Here is a 23945-nt window from a genome sequence, read left to right on the forward strand (position 1 = left end):
ACACACGGATAAGTATTTTGGCCTGCAAAGCTCCCTGCAACCACATTAGGATAGCGAGCTCGGCTGTGTGTTGTTGCGTTTCCACGGAAGCGTTCATCAGTAGCTCAAGCGCCCATCGGTGCGTCTCCTTGGCAGATGCTTCCCCGTCCGTCTCTCCCTCCCTCGGGATGGCTTTGGCTTCAACATCCCCTTCTGACTGTCACTAAATGTGTTGACATAAATGTAGTGCAGCCACTAATGAGCTGCCGAGCAATGACAACTGTCAGCTCCTTAAGCCTTGTCAATATAATACAAAGGTAAATTTCAGCTCATTATTCTTTGCATGGATTCAAATCAAGATGAATATTTTATTCCTTCTTTTTTTTTTAGACATTAGCTGCGTGTGACGACCTTTCCCAGCAATTGATATTCCTGACAAGTACGATCGTCATGTAGGCACAAAGCCAGCGCATCTAATGTTTATTGATAGCAAATCCGACATTGGCTGCGATTCTTTCAAGGCGCTCTGAGAAGGCTTAATTTTGGCATCTGCATACGGACGTGCGCGTGTTCCACTCGTGCGTACGTGCAGGCCGTCCGTGCGTGTTTGTTTGTGTCACACAAAAAACAGATTAACCAAAACACGGAGGTAAAATAAGCAGCCTGACCTTGCTCTGAAACTGAAAGGCAATCCTCGGAATGATCCGCGGGTCAGTAGCTTTGTCCTTCAGACAGTTAAAGTCTATCCTTCTCATCCCTTGCCTGCACCCCCACCTGTCTCTCTTATTCCTTTTTCTATCCCTCACTCACTCTTTGCCACCCTTCTCAAGCACTTGCATTCATTTTATAGCACAAGTGCCTCAAGTCACACTTCTTCACCAGACACGTATATACACACGCACAGGAAATTTGATATGCATGTCATCTCTTCACATCTGTTCCTGGAGGAGCACGGCTGTTTATGTTATTTGAAGACATGATTGCTCCTCATGACAAGCCCTGATGGCTCTGATGTGTCCGATCTGCTACGACGCCTCAAAGGCAGATGATGCTAAGACAGCGGCAGACACTAGCTGTTTACATTCAACTTGAACCATTTGAGCTGTGAAATATTTCACGCTTCAACACTATTGCGACAAGAATGACATTTTTGAAATGACATTTTAATTGCTGCTACATTGAGCACTTTTTTTCCCTTCCAAATGGTCGTTTGGAAAGCATAAAAATATGAGCAGAGTTTGCAAAATAATTTGCAGGTTAGCCGCTGCTAACTGGCTGTGGAGTCACTTGATGAATATCTATCTATCTATCTATCTATCTATCTATCTATCTATCTATCTATCTATCTATCTATCTATCTATCTATCTATCTATCTATCTATCTATCTATCTATCTATCTATCTATCTATCTATCTATCTATCTATCTATCTATCTATCATTTAATTTGAAATAAATTGGCGACAAATGACATTCGTAGGAATGGTGAACTGAAGCCATTTACCACTATATCACAGATTCAATGATTGACCCCGCCCTGCTGTTGCTTTTTCCAACTGTGACCTTTAACTGTGTCTGCTGCCCGCCAGGATAGATTTGCCTTGATTTCTCTCTTGTGTTGTTTAGGATTTGTTGAGCCCGAAACACAAATGCGTAGCAACAATTGTAATTTGCCATCTCGGTGTATGCAAATGAGGTGACGGTGACGGACTGATCGACTCCTGTACATACAAGCTGTCAATATGATTGTAAATAGAGTCGTTATGTTGAAAAATGCTGTTGCCTAAGCCTCCTTGTCAACCCCCAGCATCTCTGCCAAAGAATGACGGATCGATAGAAGAGTGGCGGCAGTGACGAAATAGAGAGATTCGGGATTTACATCGTCCCCTGACACGCTCATATAAACGTGATAAAGAGACTGCACGGTGACAAGGACACCATTTCTCATTTAGTTCAGAGATTTGCCATCTCTGGCCGAGTCTCTTTTAGCAGAATTTCAGCATGATAACCTTTGTGAATTATTTAGTTTATTGACCTCTGCGGGGATTTCATATGAAGGTCGTTTCCTGCTGGCAGAGCAAGCTCCAGCGGGGTCCTCAGGTGACATGGCCAAGGTCGCCCGTCTCCCTCCAGTTAATAATATATTTGTCACACGCGGTGTTAGCCTCCGACACAGCGCTCCTGCCTTCCGCTTGATTAGTGCTACCAATAAGGGCTGCCAAAGATAATAAAGTAGACATTGGCTTAAGGAGATGTGTCAAATGTCTACCGCCGCCGCTGCTGCGTCTTTCTCCGTCCCCCCCCCCCGCACACACACACACAAAAATTCACACCCTCTCCCTCCCTCCCTCTCTCTCTCTCTCTCCGCCTCCTCCCGTCTGTTCTCTTGTTTTATTGTTTCCGAGATGAAGGTTAAAGGGAGATGCTGAACAGACAGAACAGCCCGAGGGCCATTGAGGGCCTGGCTGCAGTAGGCAGTGCTGTGGGTACCAGCAGCAGCAGCAGCATTAGAGACCCCCCCCCCCCCAACACACACACCCACTAAGGATAGCTGTGATGTGTCAGAGGGGCATAAGGGCCAGTTGGCCGGAGCCACGGGGGCAAGTGGGTTATAGTGTCTGATGAACAAGGGTGGCAGGCTGGAGAGAGCTTCTGTTCCCTGACCACGCCTGTCACTGATAACACACAAATCTATGGAGTCTTATTAGCGCCCACAACAAAATAGTGCCCCTAGGTGAAACTGCGGGAGACTTATGGCAAAGGAGCAATACAGTAGCAAATATTTTCTGGTGCAGCGCACTAATGAAGTTTGTGGAGGCGGTGATGACAGAGAGAGAGCAGGGGGGGTTCAATCTTTAAGGGGTGAAGTAGCCTTAAGTGCAGTGTTATTGATTTGTTTGTATGAGTGCTGGTAATAATGGACAATTCAGGAGGACCTGCAATCACAGAAAGGTGGGAGAAAAGGTGGCACAGTCAAAACTCAGATGCAGTCGGCCTCCTTTTTGACCTTTGTGCTCATTTACTATTTTCAAATACAAATATATACAAATGATTTTGTTGTCATGGTTTTAGTTAGCAACATTACAAGGTCATCATTGCAAAGAGTTCATTTTAATTATATATTGGTGAGTATTTAATTTTTTTTTTTTGCAATTCTCAAATACACTTTTAGACATGTAAGGAAATATTTATTTTTAAACTGTTCTTTGTCCATCAGCCTTGGCGTTGATATGCAAACCACAGTGTTCAAATTTGATGAAGGAAGGGCAACACTTTACTGAGTACCTTTCTACTTCCTGGATTATTTTTCACCAGGTCACGTTCAGGTGAAGCCAGATTATTCAACACCTGTGTGATATGGGCGATAAGCATTGACAATGATATCAGGCATTCATAGTGAATTAAAATGCTGGAGCTTGTGCTCATAATTCCAAGAAACCTTTAGAATGGCGCAAAAGATTTGATTCATTTTCGAGACATTGGACTGGTTGCTAGCCATAACCAGATAAAGATTTAGCTTTTTCAAAACTGTTTGATTATTAGGAAGTTTTGTCAGAAATGATCGGACTTTTAATACAATCTGATTATTGCAAAAAATATATATTAATAAAATTAAAAAAGGTTTTCATTGCGTATGTGAATGAACACAATGTCATTTGTACCAGCAAGAAAGTCACGTATCCAAGCAAAGAAAAGGATCATTTGAGAAGAACACATTTAAGACAGTATCAGTACCAGGCTGATGAAAACATTCCCACCCAAAATTAAAAGTGGCTGGCGAGAGTGAGTCAAAATGGCAGGTTAAATCTTCCAGAACATTAGCGTGATCTATGATTCAACTAGAGGAGGGACAAGGTACATTTTCTCTGAATGAATAGACTTGTTGAGTCTATTAATGACTTTCTATTCTAGACCTTTTCTTCTATTATCGGAAATGCCCGACGCCATCCATTACCTGGCTGATTCCAATCTTATAAATCATTATTCTCATCCCCACCCCGACCGACATGGCCATAGGCTCAATCCTATGAATCTTGTTTGCTAAATCCAGATTAACTTGTCCCATCTCTGTATCTATAGAACATATGAGGAGGATTAATGGGTACAAGGCTTTTCATTATATAGCCGACAGATTTGTGTCTGACAGCATTAACATTCCAAAGACCTTACTTTCCCCATCTGTGCTTGAAGGCCCAAAATCACAAACCTAACAGAGCAATATACCAAACAGTCCATTTGAAGATGTTGCCTGCTGATTGGACGCAAGCAGACACATTTAAGGTAGCCACAGAGCTCATTTGCAACAGGACAAGCCTATTATAACAGCAAATAAAACAATATTGATTTTCTTTCTCCTACGTGGCAATGGGTCTGTGCATCTTATTGATTCGGATCATGCACTTATCACTCTAGAGCCAGAGTTTGCCAATGTTAAGCACAGGTCTCAGGTCTTAATTATTACGGTTCCGTGTCTAACGATGCTCAAGCAATATACCTGCATTTGACCTCCTCTATTGACTGGATAAGAACAAAGATGTTGACCCAATGGCAAAGGATAACATTTTATTGTTCAATTATTTTCTAGCTAGGGCTGACCTTTGACTGACTGACTGACATGTTTTGCGCTCATCTGGTTGGTGAAGATCCATTGATATACAGTGCGAGCGGGAAAAGTGTAACACTGACCTTGTGACCTCAAGTCACCGCTATGTTAATGCTAATGAAACTTACAATTTGTTTAACACCTTTCGCACTTCTTTCGGTCATGTGACATGAGATTTGTTCTTACAAACTAAACTCCATCTTTTGAACGTTTGGCTCGGAAAAGATTACGCTCCTCTCTGTAAGGATTTATAAAGCAATACTCGCCGAATGTACGGGGATCTCGGTCATCGATTAACGGGCTAAAAGGGAGCAATACCGCACAAGGTTCTGCTGTCAATCGTTGAATCTTGCTACGAGGTCAATCAATGGTTCCTCGCCGTGCTCTCCCTCTCTTGTTCTCTCTCTTTCCAGTGATCTTCTCAGATCAGTGGAGGAGGGAGAAAAATCAATGAAGTAAAGTAATCACTTGGCGGAAGATACAAGCGAGGCCCGAGGCCCGCTCGGCTACCTGAGTTCCATTTCACGCATCAGCGACTGCAACACAAACACACAGCGCTTGCTCGGGCTTCCATCTTAAACAACATGAGCAGCCCCTGCCCTTCCCTTCCCTGCCCTGCCCTGCCTTGCCCTGCCCTGCGCTCCACACTCCTTTGTGACCCAGAGGAAGCTCCCAGATTCCACTGCGGCGACTGACTAGCGGGCTATTGATCTGCAGTCTCGGTCAAGCCTGGCACGATCGGCCGCGGCGCATTTCCAAAATGTCAACTGTCGCAGCCATCATGGCTATGTGGCTCCTGATTATTGATTATTCTGGATAATAAGCCATTTGAAGAATTAAAGTCATGTCGTCATTCTGGTGAGGTTGCCAGTCAACAACAAGGTAATCATGTCTTCTTGAAAGTACACGATGTGATCTACTACACCACCAAACGAAGCAGAAACATTCTTATTCATATAATAATAATAATTTAAGTAGTATTTATTAATTAGGTTAAGTTCAGCAACAGGTGGAATTTTTTTCTGAAACCTCGTGGCTATACTGTAAAACTGGTAAAACCTATTTTGGAAAAAACACACCATAAATGATCTGGGAAGGACAGCTGTTGAGGAAAAAAACAAAATATATTTAAAAAAAAACAAAAAAAACAGTACCACACTCAAAAAATGCAAGAATATACAGTACATATTTGCATTCGCGTGGCAGGTGATTAATAATTAAAATGCATCCATCAAAAAATGGATTATTTCTATTGCCATCATTTGAACGAATTTTATTGTGTCTTTTTGAACTCATTTCAACTTTTCACTCCTCACATTTGGAGCAGCACAAACAACCCCCTCCCTCCTCTTTACCTTGGGATGGCTTCAGAGAAGAGTGGCTGGAGAGTCACACTCGGTAGCAGGGCCAAGAGCCACAGGTGGCGATTTATTTGCTCAAATGCAAATGACTGCATCAAGTGAAGAAGTGCTGTACTAACAAAGGACCTGAGGGAGAGAGGAACAATGTTTCACAGAGGTCAGGTTAAGAAGGGGATGGCCGGCCGCTGCATTAAATCCCATCCAGACATATTTCAGCGTGTCCTTAGGCCTCGCCAAGCATACGGGGTCAACACGGGCCAGTCATTTGTGGCGAGGTTATCAATTTAATGCTGGCCTTTACAAGTTTACACTTGGGCAAGTGCAGAAGTCATGTTAAACAGGTAGCATCTGAATTCTTTTTTGTAATGCTGTTGAATCTTGAAGGAGGCGTGTCTGATCCAGTCTGGAGTCTGACCACAATTGCACAAAGAGGGTGGAAGAAGTGAATACTTTCTCACACAGCCTGATTCTGTTAGGCCACTCACTCAATCCCTGTCAGTACCTTACAGACACAACAGCAACGTGGGAAAATATTGCCCTTGACAAAGAAGTTGGGTGCAACCTATTACCACCGGATTGTGACTTTTATACTGTAGTCTTCTGAGAAATGCTTGGTGGGCCATGTGTTTTTTTTTGCCCCGCTATATGAGGACATGGCCACTGTCAAGGTTGAGTGACGTTAACGTGGGGGGGGGGGGCAGATAACTCTGTCGCAAGCTGGTGAGTTTTCCTTTAGCTTATAGGCAGAAGATGTTCCTGAGTGGCACAGGGTCACCCTGATCTCTGATGACTCCTGTCTTCCCTCCTCCCTCCTTTTCCCCTCTCCTTGTCTATGTGTTTTGTGATGTTATCTTAAAGTGGCCTCCCACTCGCTGCTCTTCCCTGAAGCTGTCTGAACGCCGCCTCATTGTTTTTGTCCTAGCAGGCCTTTCGAAATGGGTACGAGTGAATGTGGATGCACTCAAGTTGATCTTTGGTGGATCTGTCCGAGGCCAATTATACATGTACATTTTAATTTGATACAGATTTGTCTGTGTTTATGAAGTTTTACAAAGGACAGAAAGTTTGACCTTCTTTCAGGACAATGGCTTTGCTTCCAGCTGTGTGCCTTCCCATGGCTACACGTTCCGGTGTCACTTGTTTTTTTCCCCCTCACGTTGGGTCTGTTTATTTTCTATTCTGATCATGCAAGGTACTCGATTCCGCACAAATCAAGTACACCTTCAGATGTCGTTTCTCCACGGGGGGGCTGAGTGATGGAGGAGAATATGCGGCGCCTCCTCATGAGGGCTCCGAAATTGATGTGGCCTTTTGGCTCTGGAGAGGGTGACCTTAAAAAAAAAATCAAAAACACTCAGCAAGCGGCGCAGCCACTGTCTCACTGCTGATCAATCTCAATCTTGCACTCAGCCTCCCTCAATGCTATTCAGACTCAGGAAGCTGTCAAAGACCAAGTGCTCTTGGCTTTAAATTCTTGATATCTGCGAGCAGGTAGAACGAATGCCACTGAGCACTGCGGGCAGATAAAGTGCAATTGGTTGAATATTGAGAGAATGTCTAGTGCGTAACTACATTAGAGTCAGATAGTGAGACAGCACTGATGGAGAAAGAAAGCCATTAGAGAGGTATGAAGTGGCAGACACCTCCGGAATCCAAATGCGGGGGAAATGTCCGATAAGCTAGTGCTATCTGATATGCCTTTTGATATTTTTTTTGCCTTCTCGGGTGGCAAAAACACTGCAGAGAGAGAGAGAAAAATCATAAAATACTCATGAAATAAATAATATAATAATAAATTGAAAAAAAAAACACAAATATATTATAAATAATATAAATATAATATAAATATCAAATAAAATGGTTTTAGGTTTTAAACTAGTACTAATGGAAATACAAATATGAGGCAGTGTGGTGGAATAATTGTGAGTAGATCTCATTCACAGAATGTTCAATTAAGTAGAGAAACTGGATGGATAGAGAACAACTATGTAAGTTGACTTTTTTTTAATTGCAGGGACAAACTTCTTGCGAGCAAAAGTTTCTTTGACTTTCTTTTTCTCATCCGGTCGGGGCGGGGCTGTTAAATGCACTACCAAAGGATTTGGAAGAAACAAAAGAGAGTACAGCGAGTGATCACATCGTCCACTGGGAGCCAAGTGTTGCGGAAAAAACAGGGCATGTTCAGGAAGTATGCTTAAAAAGCCTCAAATGTGTATCAAACATCCGCAACACAAGCCACACAACAAAAGGATTGGGCGCATCAAGACAAACACGGTCGGTCCCGATAGTCCATTACCTCAACCTGCATGTGGCTCCGCCTCCACCATGACCCTGTCATTCTGTCCGCCTTTTACCGACTCATTACTCCCGCCACCTATCTGCCACTGCTCACCATCCCTCGTCCACCTGTTCGTTCTCCTCATCCCATCTTCCCCGCAGCTCGGCTCCCCGATGATGTCAAGGTAGGCCACGTGGTGAGTCACGCACACTCCTGACCTTTCATTGCACCTTAAGGAAAGAAGGATTTTTCGTCTCTCTCGTGACGGGGCTTCAGCCTGGCGCTGGACGGGGAAGAAGGAGGGGGGGGGGGGTGGGGGCTTGTGCTGTCAAGGCGCAGAGTGTCATGCATGACCCCCAGTTGGCCCGCAGGCTGACAGGAGGCCCAACTGCTATTTGTTGTCTGAAACACCTTTGAGGAAGATGTCAGGGGCCATCTTTGTGGCACATCACCTGCCCCCTGAGACCTTCTGGATACACTTCACCTTTATGAACAACCTCCATCCAAACACTTTACAGATGATATGTATCTCATCCATAAGAGCAGTGAACTCATAGATGGTGGCCGTGTGGAAATTGTAAAGATGGTCAAACTCTCTCATTTTTGTCTTCTGTCAGCTGCAAGCAGCACCAATGTTTCACGTTTGGATTCTCAGAAGTGGGATTATGTTGGTGATAAGTGACAGTTACTTTCATTTGATGTGGTATTTCTCATTTGGAATGTGTAGGTTGTTGTACGTAAGCGAGCCGAGTCCTACTTTCCACAGCGCCTGGCCCACAATGACAAACCCCTTTGTCAGTGACAGGGGCTTTGTAGAGATTTACATGCCTATGCGGGGATTTTTTTAATTGACATTATCCAGAACAATGGAGCATACGAAGGGATGGAACTAGGTCACAAACGTATTATCCATTTGATGTTTTTGACAACACTTTTATCCTATTCTATCTTTAGATGCAAAGGAAGCATTTCATGATTTGCGCCTTTGATATTTGCTTATGCAGCTGCTGAAAAACACGTCTTGTTGTTCAAGTGCAGCATAGTGAAAAGAAAACCTTGTAAAACAGGAAATATTCTGCCCATAGACACATTTCAACCATTTTTGAAATTGCCTGTCACACTTATTTGACTTGAGATTTTGTTTCAATTCATTTTGCAAACTCCAAAATGATTTCGCATCAGATGTTGGGCAGGTTGTCACCATCCAAAGTGATCATGAACGCATAGCTGGTGAACTCTGGGTCACGATGGACCAAAGGCTATTTAGGGCTAACAGTAGAAGCACCACCAAAAAGTGTTCATGGGGGTTCTCACAATCTAGCCGTGATCACACATCCGCTTAGCCTCGTTACATTTCTCAGTGTGTCTATAAGTTTAACGACCTACAGTGACACAATAGATTAGTTTAAAGAGGAGTAAACAGAGAGTTGGGGAAAAGGTTTCCACATCCCTGGGAGGCGGGGCAGACAAGAACTATGAAGGCCAAACCAAAAATAAAGAACAAGACGGTGGACTTTATTAAATAGTCAACATAAAGCTTGCTTAAAGTTTATTTTGTCAATGAAAATATGATTTCAATGTTAAGTTTCATTATTTTGGTTTTATTTATATTTATTATATTTGATGTTGAATTATTTTGTGACTTTTCTATATGACCCTGGGGGTTTAAAGTTTGATATCAGCCATCTTTCAATGGCTATCAAACCGGCAATAGCTGGCAAAACGCTGGTTGCGAATGATTCCCGAGTTGTTGTCAAAGCAACATCTAAAGCAGCATCATTGTTTGTTTTGTCGTTGATATGGACCAATGTCAGCTATCTCTCGGGGGCCTTCTTCAGTTCCGTGCCCTCGGCAATTGACTGGCCCTGGTGTCATGTCCTCTTTGTGACATGACTCCAACCTGATGGTTGAAGGGTGAATATGGCCCCTGGGACACATGACTGGAGATGGCGAGATGGCTTTGTGAGTGTGACATTTAGGATAGAAGTGGCTTGAAGAATGACACTGCTGTGCCAACACATGGTGCCAATGTCAGCGTGATCTAACCTAGTCCTGAGAATCCTGATGACCCCCCCCCCCCCCCCCAAGAATTTAACAAGACGTAAAAGTGGCTCGTTTGCTTCAGGGCAGATTTAGCTGTGTCGATTTTAATCTAAAAGCCACAATGATGGTTGGTCTATTTTTAGGTATTTTGTGAGGTTTTTTTTTTCTTTTTTTACAAGCCATTCACAGTCTGCAATTGTTACCAGGATTGGGCACGCTTAACATTTGAGATCTACTTTGAATACTAACACGACTTTTTCTTTCCGTTTCCAGCCACAAGTGTGAATAACTTCAGGCTCATTTTAAAATGATTACTACAATCATTTTCCATGGTGAATTTTCAAGTATTTCAAAAGGGAGGAGAGGCTTATGTATCATACGCAGGCTGAGAAGAGATATTCATCCACAGAATGCTCCGGGAAATAGTATTTGTATGATATAGGTCATAACAGCTCTCAATGTCAGCGCAGCACAAAATCCAATTATCTTAGTCATACGTGACACGCCGACCTTTGACTTAACATTCAAACGGTGGAGCATTTCGGCGGCGCCCGTCGAGCCGTGGGAGGTATGAAAAATAGTATTTCTTTTTGACTATACGCTTATCTTGAACCGGAGCCCTATTTATATAAGCTCTGTGTTGTGTCCTTCATCGCTCATGGCAACTTCAACTCCCAAGGAGAATGGAGATCAGATAGGGAGGTCCAGCATCAAGGAGAGGGAAGCCATTTAAAGGTGACATTTTAGTCAACACAGCAGATGCTGCCAATCTGTCTTTCCTTGGCTCCGTCTTCTGCACTCCTATCACTTTCTCTCTCTGCCTTGCCATCGCTCTTTCTCGTGCCTTTGCTTTCCTCCCTCTTTCTCATTCCCCTCCGTTCGTTCACCATCCCCCTTGTGCTGACGAGGCAAAGAGGAACCGGCGTAATAAAAGGAAGCACTAATGAAAGGTCAGAGGGGTCACCGTACATGCATACCTTTGGCGGACAAGAGGTCGTTTACTGTATTCCAAGGGGACGGACCGTTTCACTTTTTGACTGGGACGAGAGGTTGTCGAAAGTTCAAAAGGTTGCAAGAAAGGTCACCTCCGGCTTGAGACTCTGTACATCACCGAGTCAGAGGTCGACACAGGAATGTCAGGATAAACTAGAGGTTGGACGCAGGGTCAAAGGTGTTGCCTCCAGCTCCTCTATGAAAAAACATGGCGGAATTTGAACTCAAACTAGAGGTCAAACTGTAACCACAGCAGGTATAGGGCCAAAGTTTCACCGAGATTTAATATTGTAATTTTGTGCAGTGAAGGGCGTATTACATGATGGAGCATATTTCATTCAGACTGTCAAAAAGGAATTAGAGTGTTTAATTAAGGTGCAAGAATGACTTTTGCTGCACTGAATAAAATTTATGCAAGTAATATACAGCAAGATCCCACGGCGGCCATTCTTACTAACACTCAGAGCAGTAAAAGGTGTTGGCTGCAAGAGGGGGATAAAAAATAAAGTGCAAATGTTTCAATAATGTAAATAAAGCCATTCGGAGCTAACAGATTAAACTTTGTTACCTGCATTATCTCAACGGAGAGACGAAAGCAAGAATTGATCTCAATTGAATCCGAGGTAGTCAACAGTGAGGGAGGGCAGGCAGTGGTGGAAATTCAAAGGGGAGGACACTGCCATCTCCTGGAGGATTCCATTTAGATTTACAAAGGCCAAAATCCACCTGAAAGTGGACATCTTCGCCAAATAGAAAATGCCAAATTACAGATGATCTTATTAAATTGCAAAGTCTACAGTCACCCACATCTCGAAGATCTTATTTCAAATAGTATAGTATAGTATAGTATAGTATAGTATAGTATAGTAGTGACAACATTATTAAAAGTCACTGTTGCTGTCCAAATCCACCTGGACCTTTTTTGCTGTTTCTTTTCTTTTACTAATTGTAATATTAAAACCTTTAGACACAAAAAGCACAGTGGATTACGTTTAACCTTATTGGGGGGAAAAGCCAAACAAACTTTGCCCGCTAGGAGGCCTTCATTGTAATCATTCCAGACAAAAGGCCCATCCGTCCATCCGTCTGTGTGCTTGTTGATTGTTTTGTTGGAACGGGTGGCCCGGACTGTGTTGGACAGTGCCGGCCGGCTCACTGCATCTATTGGATTAGGGAGGGATTTTAAACTGGGATTAGGCTATTGGGCTGCAGGCAGCATGGGGTGAGCATGGGTGAGCCTTTACATCACTGGTGGGATGTGGGAAAGTAGTCCGACATCACAGAGTTGTGTCTTTTTCTTTTTGCTCCACTTGGCTTGACTGTCTTGGGCACAGCGATTGATGAATCATGAATCTGTTTTGCTTCACTCTGGTAAGAATCAATTTTTGCCGAACATATCTGGTAATACTCGAAAGATAATCCTTGCAGCGATAAAGAGGAGCTGCAACGTTATTGTTGACACGAATCTCTCTTGTAGGCTGTTTCATATGATTAATCCAAATACAAAGACTAGCTACAATATTATGACCACTTGCCTATTTAAACTATACAAGAGTGTATTTTTTGTCTTTACATCAAGTGCTATGATATATCATAATAATGAACACTGACTGTTTTTTTAAATTTGGAACTTTTTTTTGTTTGTCTTCAGGATGGCTCCTCAGAGAGCATCTATGAAGCACCCCACGATTCATCACTGAAGGACGTGTTACCAAAGTACCACTGCAGCCCTCTTCTAAGGCGTAGAGCTCAATGGACTGGCTCAGATCCAAATATCAGTTATGTAAGTTTATCAGACGACTCACAAGTCAGTCAAACACCGCAATTGCATAATAGGGGCAGATTTGAATCCAGTTAAAAATATCATTGTCATTATTTAAACAATTCATAGTTTAATCATTTTGGGCTTTCTTATCTTTTTATATTTCAAGTTCATTTGTTTTTTTTCCCCCCCCAAGGTCCAAACATCAAATAATGCACGATTAAAAAGAAACAATAGAAGGTATGTGCATCATTTTATTGGGGCAAGCAAGTTGAGCTAAGTCAACTATGATACAACTTTTTTTCTTAATATTTTTGTAGGTCTTGTATCCCAACTTCAGCAATAGAAAACGAAAGATCAGGTTAGTGGAAAGTATTTACTTTCATATTTGACTCTCTTTAATCATGTTTATCTTTTGAATCACATGTTGTATAAAGATGCTTTTGGTAAACGGTGTTTTCTCTTACAGAAACAGATTATACTTGTTGGACAGCATCGGCTCTCGGAAATGATGTTCATGATCAAGAGACAGAACGAAGGACGGGTAGGTGAAGATTTCTTGCATTTATTGAAATGACATCAGCCAGCACACAAATGTTGTCTAACTGAGTTCCTTCCTGATCTTTACATGGACCTCAAAAGTCAGCTGTCAAAGCAGCACTGAAGATCCAACGAAGGAGCTGAAGTCTGGAAAGACGAAAGATGCTCTACCAGTTCAGGTAAAAAAAAAGAGCTATATTACACTGACTTTTTATTTTCAGAGAGACGTTCAAAGTCAGATTTTCAAATGTCACTCAAAGACAACTCATTACAATGATTCGCCCGGCTGAGCAGAGTTTAGCTTTGCGTAATCCTTTGCTCACATGACTTTGTGCGCCAGGCATGCAGGTAGCAATGCCCGTGTCGGCGCACGTGTCATCGCACGTGAGCAGACGTGACACAAGCCGTTTGTCCTCTACGTGTCCGACCGAGTAGTGAAAAGAAGCTCCCGCAAATGTTACTTCTTTAATCTCCTGATGTTTGAAAACAACTGAAGGCAAGCATGCGAGTGAACGTGGTCGCTTGTACTGTCTGCCAAATCTGATTCACCCTTCTCTTTAATCTCTTTTATAACCTTTAATCTTCTTTCAAGGACCCTGCACCTAACTCTTTTCACATGGCCAATAGTCTTGAGGAAAACAGCTGAAGAATAAATGACAAGACTAGTCTTAACATTGTGCTCACTCAAGTATGAACGCTGTGATATTCCAGAGTGGTAAAAGTGCAGAAGAGAAAGATGGAGCGCTGACTTCCACAGCAAGAAGATTGAAGATGTTTCATGATTTGGTGCAAGCCAAAAAAAGAAATCAGGATGCTTCTGGAAAAGGAAAGAACCGGCCGAATAAGAGCAGTGAGTATTTGACTTTTGTATCCGCATTGGGACAGCGTGATTGTTGTTATAATACAAATGGACTTGTTGCCAGATAATTCATCACACGTGTTAAGTAACAGCAACCCGGTGTTGACCTGCATCGGCCTCGGCAAACGGACTGAGAAAAAATCTTCTGGAGACGCTCAGCAAGAAGAAGTAAAAACCCCAAATGAGGATTTAAGGACGAAATGTGTTTGGAACCCATCTGAGTGTTCTCAGGCCTGTTCGCCTTTCTATTCTACGTGCCACCCACCTGGACACGAGCCGCCGTGGCTTTGCGCTAGCCACTTGTTGCTTCCTCAGGCAACGCAATGGGAACGCTTTGAGAGTCTGATTCGGGAACTGGACAGAAAAGAATTGGAATTTTCATCAGCCACAATTGCAGATTCAACCAGAGATATTCAACCCACACAAGACAAGGTAAGATTTCATGCCATTGTGTACCGTAATTTTCGGACTATAAGTCGCACCGGAGTATAAGTCGCACCAGCCATAAAATGCCCAAAAAAGTGAAAAAAAACATATATATGTATATAAGTCGCTCCTGAGTATAAGTCGCCCCCCCACCCAAACTATGAAAAAAACCGCGACTTATAGTCCGAAAATTACGGTACATTAGATGATGTTCAACTCTCCCTTACAGGTATGTACAGGCTATAAATGGCTTTTATATATAGATTAGATAGATCATATTATATATATATATATATATATATATATATATTTATATAATTTGAAGTTTGAACTAAAGTAACCCTCAATGTAAACACTGTATGGCTTTTGGAGGTTGACCTAGATTCAGAACAGAAAAAAAAAAAAAATGCCAAGGAATACATCATTTGGGCAGCTGTCGTCCATCTGTCATAGCATTTAATCTCCCACTTGCCCCGACAGATGATCAAATTTGGAGATTTTCACACCCGCACGGCGCTGTCGCCTTTGATGAAATCACATGATACACGCTCTTTGGTAAGCATTTACCGACCCATCTTGAAAGTGTGCATTGTGATCATCAGCTCTCTTATACCGTTTGTTTTAAAGCTGGAAAAGAATGGATCCAAACCAAGCCAGAACCAGACTGAGGACCCACCACGGGCTGACACCACAGCGGAGAAAGAAGTTACAGCTGTCATCGTACGTCCACAAATCCATCTATATGGGATAGATCATTTGATCTGACTGCCACTGCTGGAAAAAAAGAATCTTGAGCATATCAAGAAAATGTTTCTTTTTATTGCAGCGTGTCGACACCCCAAAAGCAGAATCTAAGAAGAGAGAATCTGGTGTCGGAAGGATACTCGCTGAAGGATGCAAGCTCTCCAGTAATTCAATGGAAAGCCTCTATAGTCGACAAAGTTCCTCAAGTAAGAATACAAGAAAAATCATTCCAATTGGAATCACTGGCCAACTGCAATTTTTTCTTTTTCTGAATCCAAATCCCAGGATCATTTGATTGTAATTTCCCATTTCAGGTGGAGTCACAAGTGATTGTTCCAGTAACAGAGACAGTCTCCGGCTGGAGGATGAGCTGGTTTGCGCAAGACACTTCTGTGGTCGAGCGAGAGTCCATACAGAGTTTACGCCGAGTCCGTATGACACGGAATCCCTCAAACTCAAGGTATTCAACTCTAAGAAGTGAAGAAATATTCAAGTGAAAAGTGTCAATATTCCCAATTGAATGTCCACATTATAAATAACGTCTTATTCAGGTTGGTGACGTGATTGACATCATCCACAAGCGCCCCATGGGAATATGGACTGGGATGCTGAACAACAAAATAGGCACCTTTAAATTCATCTACGTGGATGAGTTCACGGAGGAACTTCCTGAGACACACAAAGCAAGACAAAAATGTCGATCCACTATCCATGAAGTGTTGAGGCGCCTCAGTTTGGAGGTTGTTTTTATTTGTCATGCCCAAAACATTTGATATCACCGAGTGCTTTGCTGACTCGAACTTGTGCACTTGTATTGCCAGGAATATTCCAATTCTCTGCAGCAGAACGGCTATCAAACAGTAGATGACTTAATGAGGCTGAAGGAGCATCACCTGACAAAACTCAAAGTGACTGATCCAGAGCACAGGCATCGTCTGCTCGCTGCTGTCGAGTCCTTGCAACAACTGCGTTACAGTGAGTAGTGAGGAACTCACATGCCAGACCTTTTATACATGTCAGAACTATAGAAAGATGATTCGGAATTTTTAAAAGAAAAAGTTCATTTGGCTTCATTATCATTCCTTTTGAATGAAAGGTTTTTATCTCATTTTTGAATGTTGACACTGTACAAATTCTTATCTATTTTTAAATGCAATTTTAAAGCTAACAAACCTAAACCTTTTTTTTTGTTTTAAAGATGAAGAGTCCTTAGTCCTAGGCAACGCTGTGACAGTATGTTTTCTTCACCACAGCTAATTGTCACTTGGAGAAGGAGCCCAATCAAGAGGCCAAGACGGAGAACACCAAAGGAGACACAAATACCTGCCTGAGAGACTCTGGCTGCCACATGACCTCTGACATCAGCCGAGAGGACACAGAGCTTCAATTTCCTTGCGAACCTGTGCAGATGACAGCTTCGTGAAATGATATCTAATGGCCCGAACCAATGTTTATATTTACTTGCATCAACATAATTATAAACATTGTACAGGGGCATGCTCATGTTGAGCTCGGACTCCCAACCCCAACAATTTATCCGAGCAAATGTAAGATTTCTGTTTGCAGAAGTAAAATATTTTATGTGATGATCAATTATTGGAAAAAAAACCATATAAAATGACTGAATAACATCAATTCAGAATGTAGTCAAAGTTCAATTCATCTCAAAATGCATCCACAAGAAGTAAAACTACAGAGCGCACGTTGCTAAAATCTGCAGAAAGACTGATGCTAAGCTAATGCTATGAAAACGAGGGCATCATAGACACACAATAATATTAAAGTTAAAATACAGTTTATAATTTGTGTGTCATCTCAAGCTTACCGCCTTACTGTGTCGGACGTTTCCATAGATTGAAGGAGGTGAACCCTCAATGAAACCAAGTCTTTCGGCAAATCTCCACTTCGGCATCGTTGAGTTCTTCCGGGTAATAAAGATGGCGGATTGGAGAAACCTTTTGGCTGCACCCATGATTACCTTGTTTGGTACAGACTGGGACATCAACGATAAAAATACATCATAGATCAAACTGAACGGAGTAAAAATATCCCCCAAACAGATTATAAAAGTATCTCCAAGTGCACAATCAAATGTATTTAAAAGGTAAAGAAAAGTCTGACCAATTTCCAGTCCATGTAATCACTTTTATTAACAACTCCTCAGCTGTTCAAAGTGGTGAAAATGCAAATCTTAATTATTATTATAATAATGACAAAAATCCTTCCTTAATATTGAACCCATATCGGTTTCAAGGCATCCACGTGAAAGATGTCACTATTCAATATTTTCAAAACATGGTGGTATGGCAGTCATATCATCTGATACTGACAATTCAGAGACTTTCAAAGCCCTGCAATGCATACCCTCAATATTCTAGGGATTTCCTAAAAGCGCATTGGCCAAAAAAACCACACTGAAAAGTCTTTCATAATGGAAGAATATTTAAAATATGTTCTATTTACATCAATGTATCATACATAGATAATACACAGTCCACTTTCTAAACACAGAATATAATGAAAAAGAAAATACATTCAACTTTTTAAAAAAAACTATTTAAAAACCATAGCTTTGCTTGCATGTATGCATACTAACAATTTGGAAATGTGTATTCCAACAAGTGCAATATACCGAACGTGTATTATAGACACATGTACTATAATAGAAAACACTACAATAGTAATCTAGCATCCCATTTGTTCCGTGTGAAATGAGTTTCCGTGAGCGTATCTGGCATTGCCATTCTCGGGATGCAACGACAGCTCCTCTGTGCTTGTTAGCCCATTGTTGAGTTCTGAAAGACATACATTATTTTTAATAACAAAGAAAAACCGATTCGCTCTATAGCTGTACTACCTGAAACAATGAGCTTCTCCTTCATGATGTTGACATCCCGATTAGATCGAAGCGGCACAGCGCTCAGCATGATCTGCTCGGGGTTACAGTTCTGCATCCCACTCATCCTCCACCTGTTCCATGTTTCAATCATATATTACAAGCACGCATTTAAACGTGTTGATGCACACAAAATGGTTGTAAAGGTACAGTTTGTGCATCAAACTGTTTGGTGAAAGGAATGGGTGCCAGGCAGAAAAAGCACAAGGAGGACAAACAAGGAGAAAGAAACAAAGGCAGGGCAAGGCAGCTGTAGCGGTTACCTGATCATATGATAGCTGACAGATGCCAAGGGGCAGCGGAGGAAGGTTGCATGCAGATCAGACAGAGTACCGCACAAAATAAGGACATCAGAGGAGAAAGACAGACAGACAGACAGAAAGAAAGAAAGAGGACAGGGGGGAAAGAGGTTAGAGCGTAGAGGTGAAACATGAAAACATTGACAAGATAAAAGGGGGAGAGTGAAGAAAGAAAAAAAAAACGCACAGTCGCTTTTGAAGCAGTCGAGTGAAACAAGGTCGGTGGAGTCAGACACAAAATAGGAAGTTACAAATAAGTTGAATTATTGCTAAAACCAAAAACAGTATTAACGTCCCTGCACAATGTGTACTTACTTCTGGAAACTGAAAATTATTATGACCACAGCAAGTGAGAGAAGATCTGAGGCGATCCAGATGAAGCGGTAAGCATTCTGACTCTGAAAGGGGCAGCAAAAAATAATAATAAAAAAATCAAGCGCTTACCAGACAATACCACTAGACAACGCTCTCAACAAATATGTCAGTGTGTGACCTTGCTGCAATGGCAGCCATGAGAGTTGTTTACCATGAGCCAGATGGGGTAAGGCACCCTTCGGAGGACTTGGGGGGCATCGGAGGAGACGGAAGGCACCCCGCTACACCACAGAAGCGAGTACAGCCACGGCTGGTTCACTGGGAAGACGGTCACGCTCACGTTGTTGGCCAGATACTCCCTGCATGGGGGAAGGAAGTAAGGTACATGTCTGCAAAATACATGGGTCGTACATCAATAGCTGTAAAGAGATAACCCAAATTCAGTCATTTTGGCAATTGTTTATTCATTCTAAAGTTATGTTCTTCAAGATTCGGCCACTTTTCAAATTCCTTACTGTATATCTTTGTGGCTGGCCTTGCTGTAGTGAAGCGTCAGGCTTGTAATGCCCCTTTGCCTTATCTCTGCCACTGACAGCTTCTCATTTGTGGTCTGCTGGAACCCCCGGAGCCTCCCCTTGTCCGTGTCAGGGGTCCATGTCACCTGGCACAAACACATGTGAAACAGATGGAATACATTGTTATTCACATTCAGAAAATGTCAAATAAAGCACAGTCATTTGGATTCGTTACTAAATAAATAAATACGAAATTGATTGCGGTGGCCCCACACCAGCGACACGATATTAAAAGAATTCAGATATACGCAAGAGGGAGCTACAGTCCTCACCCTCTTGTGGGAAATGCCGGCTTTCTGCACAGCCCACATTGTGTCCGTGAACCAACTCCGAAAGCGAGGGTGGCCTGCGGGGGGCCTTCGGATGTTGAGAAGCACCGAGCCGTTGCCCCTGACTGCCAGACGAAGCATTTCCAGCAAACTGCAAACCGTCTGGTTGACTATTCTGCTCCGATCCCTCCCGGTTAGCGTCTCTACTGTCCAGTAAGGATCCCTCTAAGAACACAGATACATATCAATGAGTTGCTTTTTACGAGTGCGTATCAATGTGATCCTTTACCTCCAGAAACCAGCGACCTGCGTTAAGGGAACGTAACTCTGTCCAATTGAAGAAAGCGGCATCATCATGCTGTCTGGCAGGAAAAACCCTGCTAACATCGGTGGTTCGTCTCAAGGTGCCATCTCGCATGAGGAATGGAACGCCATCCATACTAGAGATAGAAAATTAACTCAAGACTTAAGACCAAGATGAAAATGTCCAAAATGGGAGTTGAATCACCTAAAAGTGACGTCAGCCTCCAGGGAGCTGGCTCCATGCTGTAGGGCTCTGTTGAAGGACACCATGGTGTTTTCTGGGGCCAGCTGAGAGATAAACAGACAACATCATCATTATGATTATTTCATGATTTGATTTATCGTTACATATTATTTGATAACAGCGACAACAGTAGCCAAAAAAAACACCTCACCATAGGAGCTCCTCGTCGACCGATGACGTCTGGGCGAGGCCTGAGGTGGCGACTGTCCATTACGCAGGGGCAGGAGAATGTGAGCGGTGCCAAATAAAGGGCCATCACAATGATGATGTAGGTGATTAACACCATCATCTGGAAATCTAAGACAGAGGCGTGAGCTTTATGGATTATGCTTCATCAACGTAGAGGCTTAGCATGTGTTGGCTGGAGGAATTGTTAAGCCGTTTAAATCCTACTACATGAGTTGACAGTAGATGTGAAAAACAGATCCACACACAAAAAGGATCATTTTAATCACGTCACTGTTTGAGAAGAAAAAAAAACATAGCTCTTCTACTTTCTGGTCTGGATGAAATTGAAGCAAACACTTACTAGATCTTTCTCTGCGAACAACATAAGCGGCAACCAGCCAGCTAAGAGCTGTGACTGTTGTGAGAGCGCCAATGTGAAGGAATGGTGCTGTGAACTAAAAGAAGAACACAAAATAAGTGACAGTCAAATCTTTTTGTGGCCATAATAAACAATTCAAGTCTTTTTTTTCCTATGTCATTTTGTTTGGAGTATAAACAAACCTGCAGAGACACTAGCAGGACGTCCCACTCATCCGCCCATATGTCATCAACAGACACAACACCAGAGATCGTAGTGACAAGTGTAGCCAGCACTCCCATCTGACAAAATGAGCTCATTGAAAAAACTTCCAAATAAAGCAAAGCTATACTATATAGTAACTCACTACACCTTGTGGAGCCAGTAGAGATTCAGCTGTTGTCCCAAGGATATGTGGAAAAATGCCAAGATCTAATGAAGAAAAATTTTGTTGTGTTTAATGAATGTTTATTATTATTTATTGATGATTTTTATTCAGGCCCTCTCACCACCAAGACTGAAATGTAGCTGAATCCCACGGTGGTGCTTGCAAGGATGGGGATGGTCTCATCCCTCCATTCACCAGAGCGGTTATACACTGACCTGCAATTTCAACAGAATCACAAAATCATTCCAAACAATTCGAAAATAACATGAGGGGTGTTGAAAAGCGGACTCACCAGTTGAACTCGTCAAAATCATTTTGAGCCGCCAACCAGAAGTAGGCCCAAATAAGAAGCAGGAGAAAGGAGCTGCACAAGAGGATAAACCACAAACACTCCCACTGTAAAAAAAGAAAATAAATCAATCATAATCATCTTTGTGCATCTGACAATTCCATTTGCAATCGTATGGCTTCTTCAAATGTGTTTGTTTTTCAACATATTATAAAGCGACATGAAGGAGAGCTTGTCCAGCACTCAAGGACTCGCTCGCTCAATAGTTAACAGGATCAGGAGGTAATTCCATATGAAAGGAGAGCGAGGCAATGATAGGTCACTTAACACGTCCTGTTGACCAGTGATCAGCTTTGGTACCTCACCAGCTTACGTAAGACACTGGGAGGTAATTAGAAGAAAAATGTGTTCATCCAAAAATCTACGAAAAGTACGGTCTTACCCTGGAGGTGTCGTCTTGCGAGCGCTGGTAGCGTTTCCAACGACAACCGTAGATGCCGGTGACAAAGGACACAAGCACTTGCTTTTCATAGACCTGCAAGGGTTGGTGTTTCACCATGCTCCTTTAGCCACAACGCACCAGCAGTTTCTTAGCATCCCACACAGACCTGGGAACCCTGAAGAACACCAAAAAGGCGGTGCGCCACCCTTGTTTACAAAATACCTTTTCTTTCTCAACACAAATGACTGAATGATTTGTTTTCACATATTTGTGCCTGTATTTATTTCAAGTCTAGATAGAGTAATACAAAACAAATGACCTTGTAACATCATGTTAGGAAAGGTTTGTTTAACACAAAACAAGATTGTGGTGACAACACTACTTTGTTTGGGGTAGAAACCTCAGAGTAGGGAAAGCGAAATACACAGCGAAATTTAAAGGTGTGTGTGATAAAATTGCATGAAAAGCAAATGAGGGAATAATAATAATCAATTATATTTTCCAAACTGTAAATAATGCCACCACCATTTGCAACCAAATGGATGGAATAATGAAGAATATGAATCATGATTACAATCATTAACCAAGACTCAAGAAGATCAATGACAGAGAACAAAAGACCATTATATCAGTCTGGTCATTTATTTCTGTCACTTTTTTTAGTCTTTCATTATTCACTCCTTCATAAAAATTGTATAACCTACACATTAGGGATGTTCAATAATAGCACTTTTTGTCTCGACTGATGCCAGTAGCTGACACACTGATAGCGAGTACCGATGCATCTAGTGCTTTTGAAATGAAAAGTGATCATTCTAGGAACAATGACAAATTTTTTATAGAATATTTTAAGCTTGGATTCAATTGCTATGCATGTGTGATGATGCCATTAACTCAATATTTCTTTGAAAACATGTACATAGAACATCAGCCATTCATTTTCATCTTGCATGCATGCATGCATGAAATCTCTTTTCACTCACTTGCCATTAATCACCACATTGCATGCCATCATTCTAATGTTGAGGTCTGATACAGTAAAACATCATGAAAACCAAATTGCAAGGCTTAATTCTAATTATAAATGAGAAGCTCGAAGAGATCATCTAAAGGGGCAATGGAGTTTTCTTACCTGAAAACAGGAAGACTTGAAGACGTCCAAATGTCTTGCAAGATTCAAGCCCTCGGGTGTTGTTGACATGACGTCGTTATTTCAAAGTCCATTTGAACTTGCTCCAATCAGACGTGAGCCCAAAAACGCTCAATGCCCCCCCCAAATACAAAAGAGTTGGAAAGCTTGCATTCATGTGTTTTCTTCTAATCTTTTGTTAAATAGCTGTTGCTCTGGAGACAGACGCAAGTGCACCTCTCATTTGCGCGTAATCCGCTCCTCCGTGTGGGGGAGGAGCTATGGCGCACACCATTTACTCTCATTAGATAAGATTAGATTGAAATTTAAAAATGTACTTGATTCAATGGTCAAAGATTTATTCCATGTTATTTCTTCTTTAAGTCTCTTAACGCAGGAAAATATATGATTATAATTAATATTATATATAATTACTGCATTTTTCCTTCAAATGTAACCACAAAGTAAAAAATATTTGAACCTTAATTGTCCTTTGGTTCTGGAATGACCCATGTCGTAAAACAAAACCAATTGGCTGATCTGTTTAATGAATGATGTCCAACAGGTGGACGGACGCTGATAAGTGAGATTGTTCTTCCTACCACTTTTGAATGTTGACATGTAGGATGGAGGTAATCATTAGTGTTAAGGGATTTCTTGTGTTGTGAGCCAAGTTAAAGGTG

General features: G+C 42.0%; 2 protein-coding genes across 3 annotated transcripts; one reads left to right on the forward strand and one right to left on the reverse strand.

Annotated features, from left to right (window-relative positions):
• Positions 1-12478: 12478 nt before the first annotated feature.
• On the forward strand, positions 12479-17175 carry samsn1b (SAM domain, SH3 domain and nuclear localisation signals 1b). 2 transcript variants are annotated; one of them, XM_037270064.1, is made up of 15 exons: positions 12479-12627; positions 12908-13039; positions 13215-13258; positions 13339-13379; positions 13488-13562; positions 13661-13737; positions 14270-14408; positions 14482-14849; positions 15324-15398; positions 15471-15563; positions 15670-15793; positions 15902-16047; positions 16139-16327; positions 16409-16562; positions 16841-17175. In XM_037270064.1, the coding sequence occupies exons 1-15, from the start codon at positions 12604-12606 to the stop codon at positions 17008-17010; spliced, it is 1851 nt and encodes a 616-aa protein (XP_037125959.1). In that variant the 5' UTR covers positions 12479-12603; the 3' UTR covers positions 17011-17175. The 2 variants fall into 2 exon arrangements, with proteins under 2 accessions (XP_037125959.1, XP_037125960.1); XM_037270065.1 differs by having other exon boundaries at positions 13494-13562.
• A 542-nt stretch (positions 17176-17717) lies between these two features.
• gdpd5a (glycerophosphodiester phosphodiesterase domain containing 5a) lies at positions 17718-23540 on the reverse strand. The gene is made up of 16 exons (XM_037269729.1): positions 23266-23540; positions 22134-22308; positions 21695-21798; positions 21524-21617; positions 21387-21446; positions 21218-21316; positions 21018-21111; positions 20640-20785; positions 20450-20532; positions 20231-20381; positions 19945-20166; positions 19613-19758; positions 19309-19456; positions 19098-19180; positions 18445-18557; positions 17718-18382 (listed from the first exon to the last, which is right to left on the reverse strand). Exons 2-16 carry the CDS (start codon positions 22248-22250, stop codon positions 18273-18275), a joined length of 1770 nt encoding a protein of 589 aa, XP_037125624.1. The 5' UTR covers positions 22251-22308; positions 23266-23540; the 3' UTR covers positions 17718-18272.
• Between the last annotated feature and the right edge of the window lie 405 nt (positions 23541-23945).

The sequence above is a fragment of the Syngnathus acus genome, chromosome 14 (genome assembly GCF_901709675.1).
Source record: "Syngnathus acus chromosome 14, fSynAcu1.2, whole genome shotgun sequence".
In the NCBI taxonomy this organism is placed as follows: domain Eukaryota; kingdom Metazoa; phylum Chordata; class Actinopteri; order Syngnathiformes; family Syngnathidae; genus Syngnathus; species Syngnathus acus.

What these genes read in the sequence shown, in the direction of transcription:
- gdpd5a (XM_037269729.1), bottom strand. Translation starts at nt 22,250, where the DNA reads ATGGTGAAACACCAACCCTTGCAGGTCTATGAAAAGCAAGTGCTTGTG. An exon ending in GCTACATTTCAGTCTTGGTG is followed by an intron (nt 21,447 to 21,523) that starts GTGAGAGGGCCT and finishes TTTCTTCATTAG; the next exon opens with ATCTTGGCATTTTTCCACAT. An exon ending in CAGGTCGCTGGTTTCTGGAG is followed by an intron (nt 20,167 to 20,230) that starts GTAAAGGATCAC and finishes CTGTGTTCTTAG; the next exon opens with AGGGATCCTTACTGGACAGT.
- samsn1b (XM_037270064.1), top strand. Translation starts at nt 12,604, where the DNA reads ATGAATCTGTTTTGCTTCACTCTG. An exon ending in AATAGAAAACGAAAGATCAG is followed by an intron (nt 13,380 to 13,487) that starts GTTAGTGGAAAG and finishes TTTCTCTTACAG; the next exon opens with AAACAGATTATACTTGTTGG. An exon ending in GAACCGGCCGAATAAGAGCA is followed by an intron (nt 14,409 to 14,481) that starts GTGAGTATTTGA and finishes ACTTGTTGCCAG; the next exon opens with ATAATTCATCACACGTGTTA.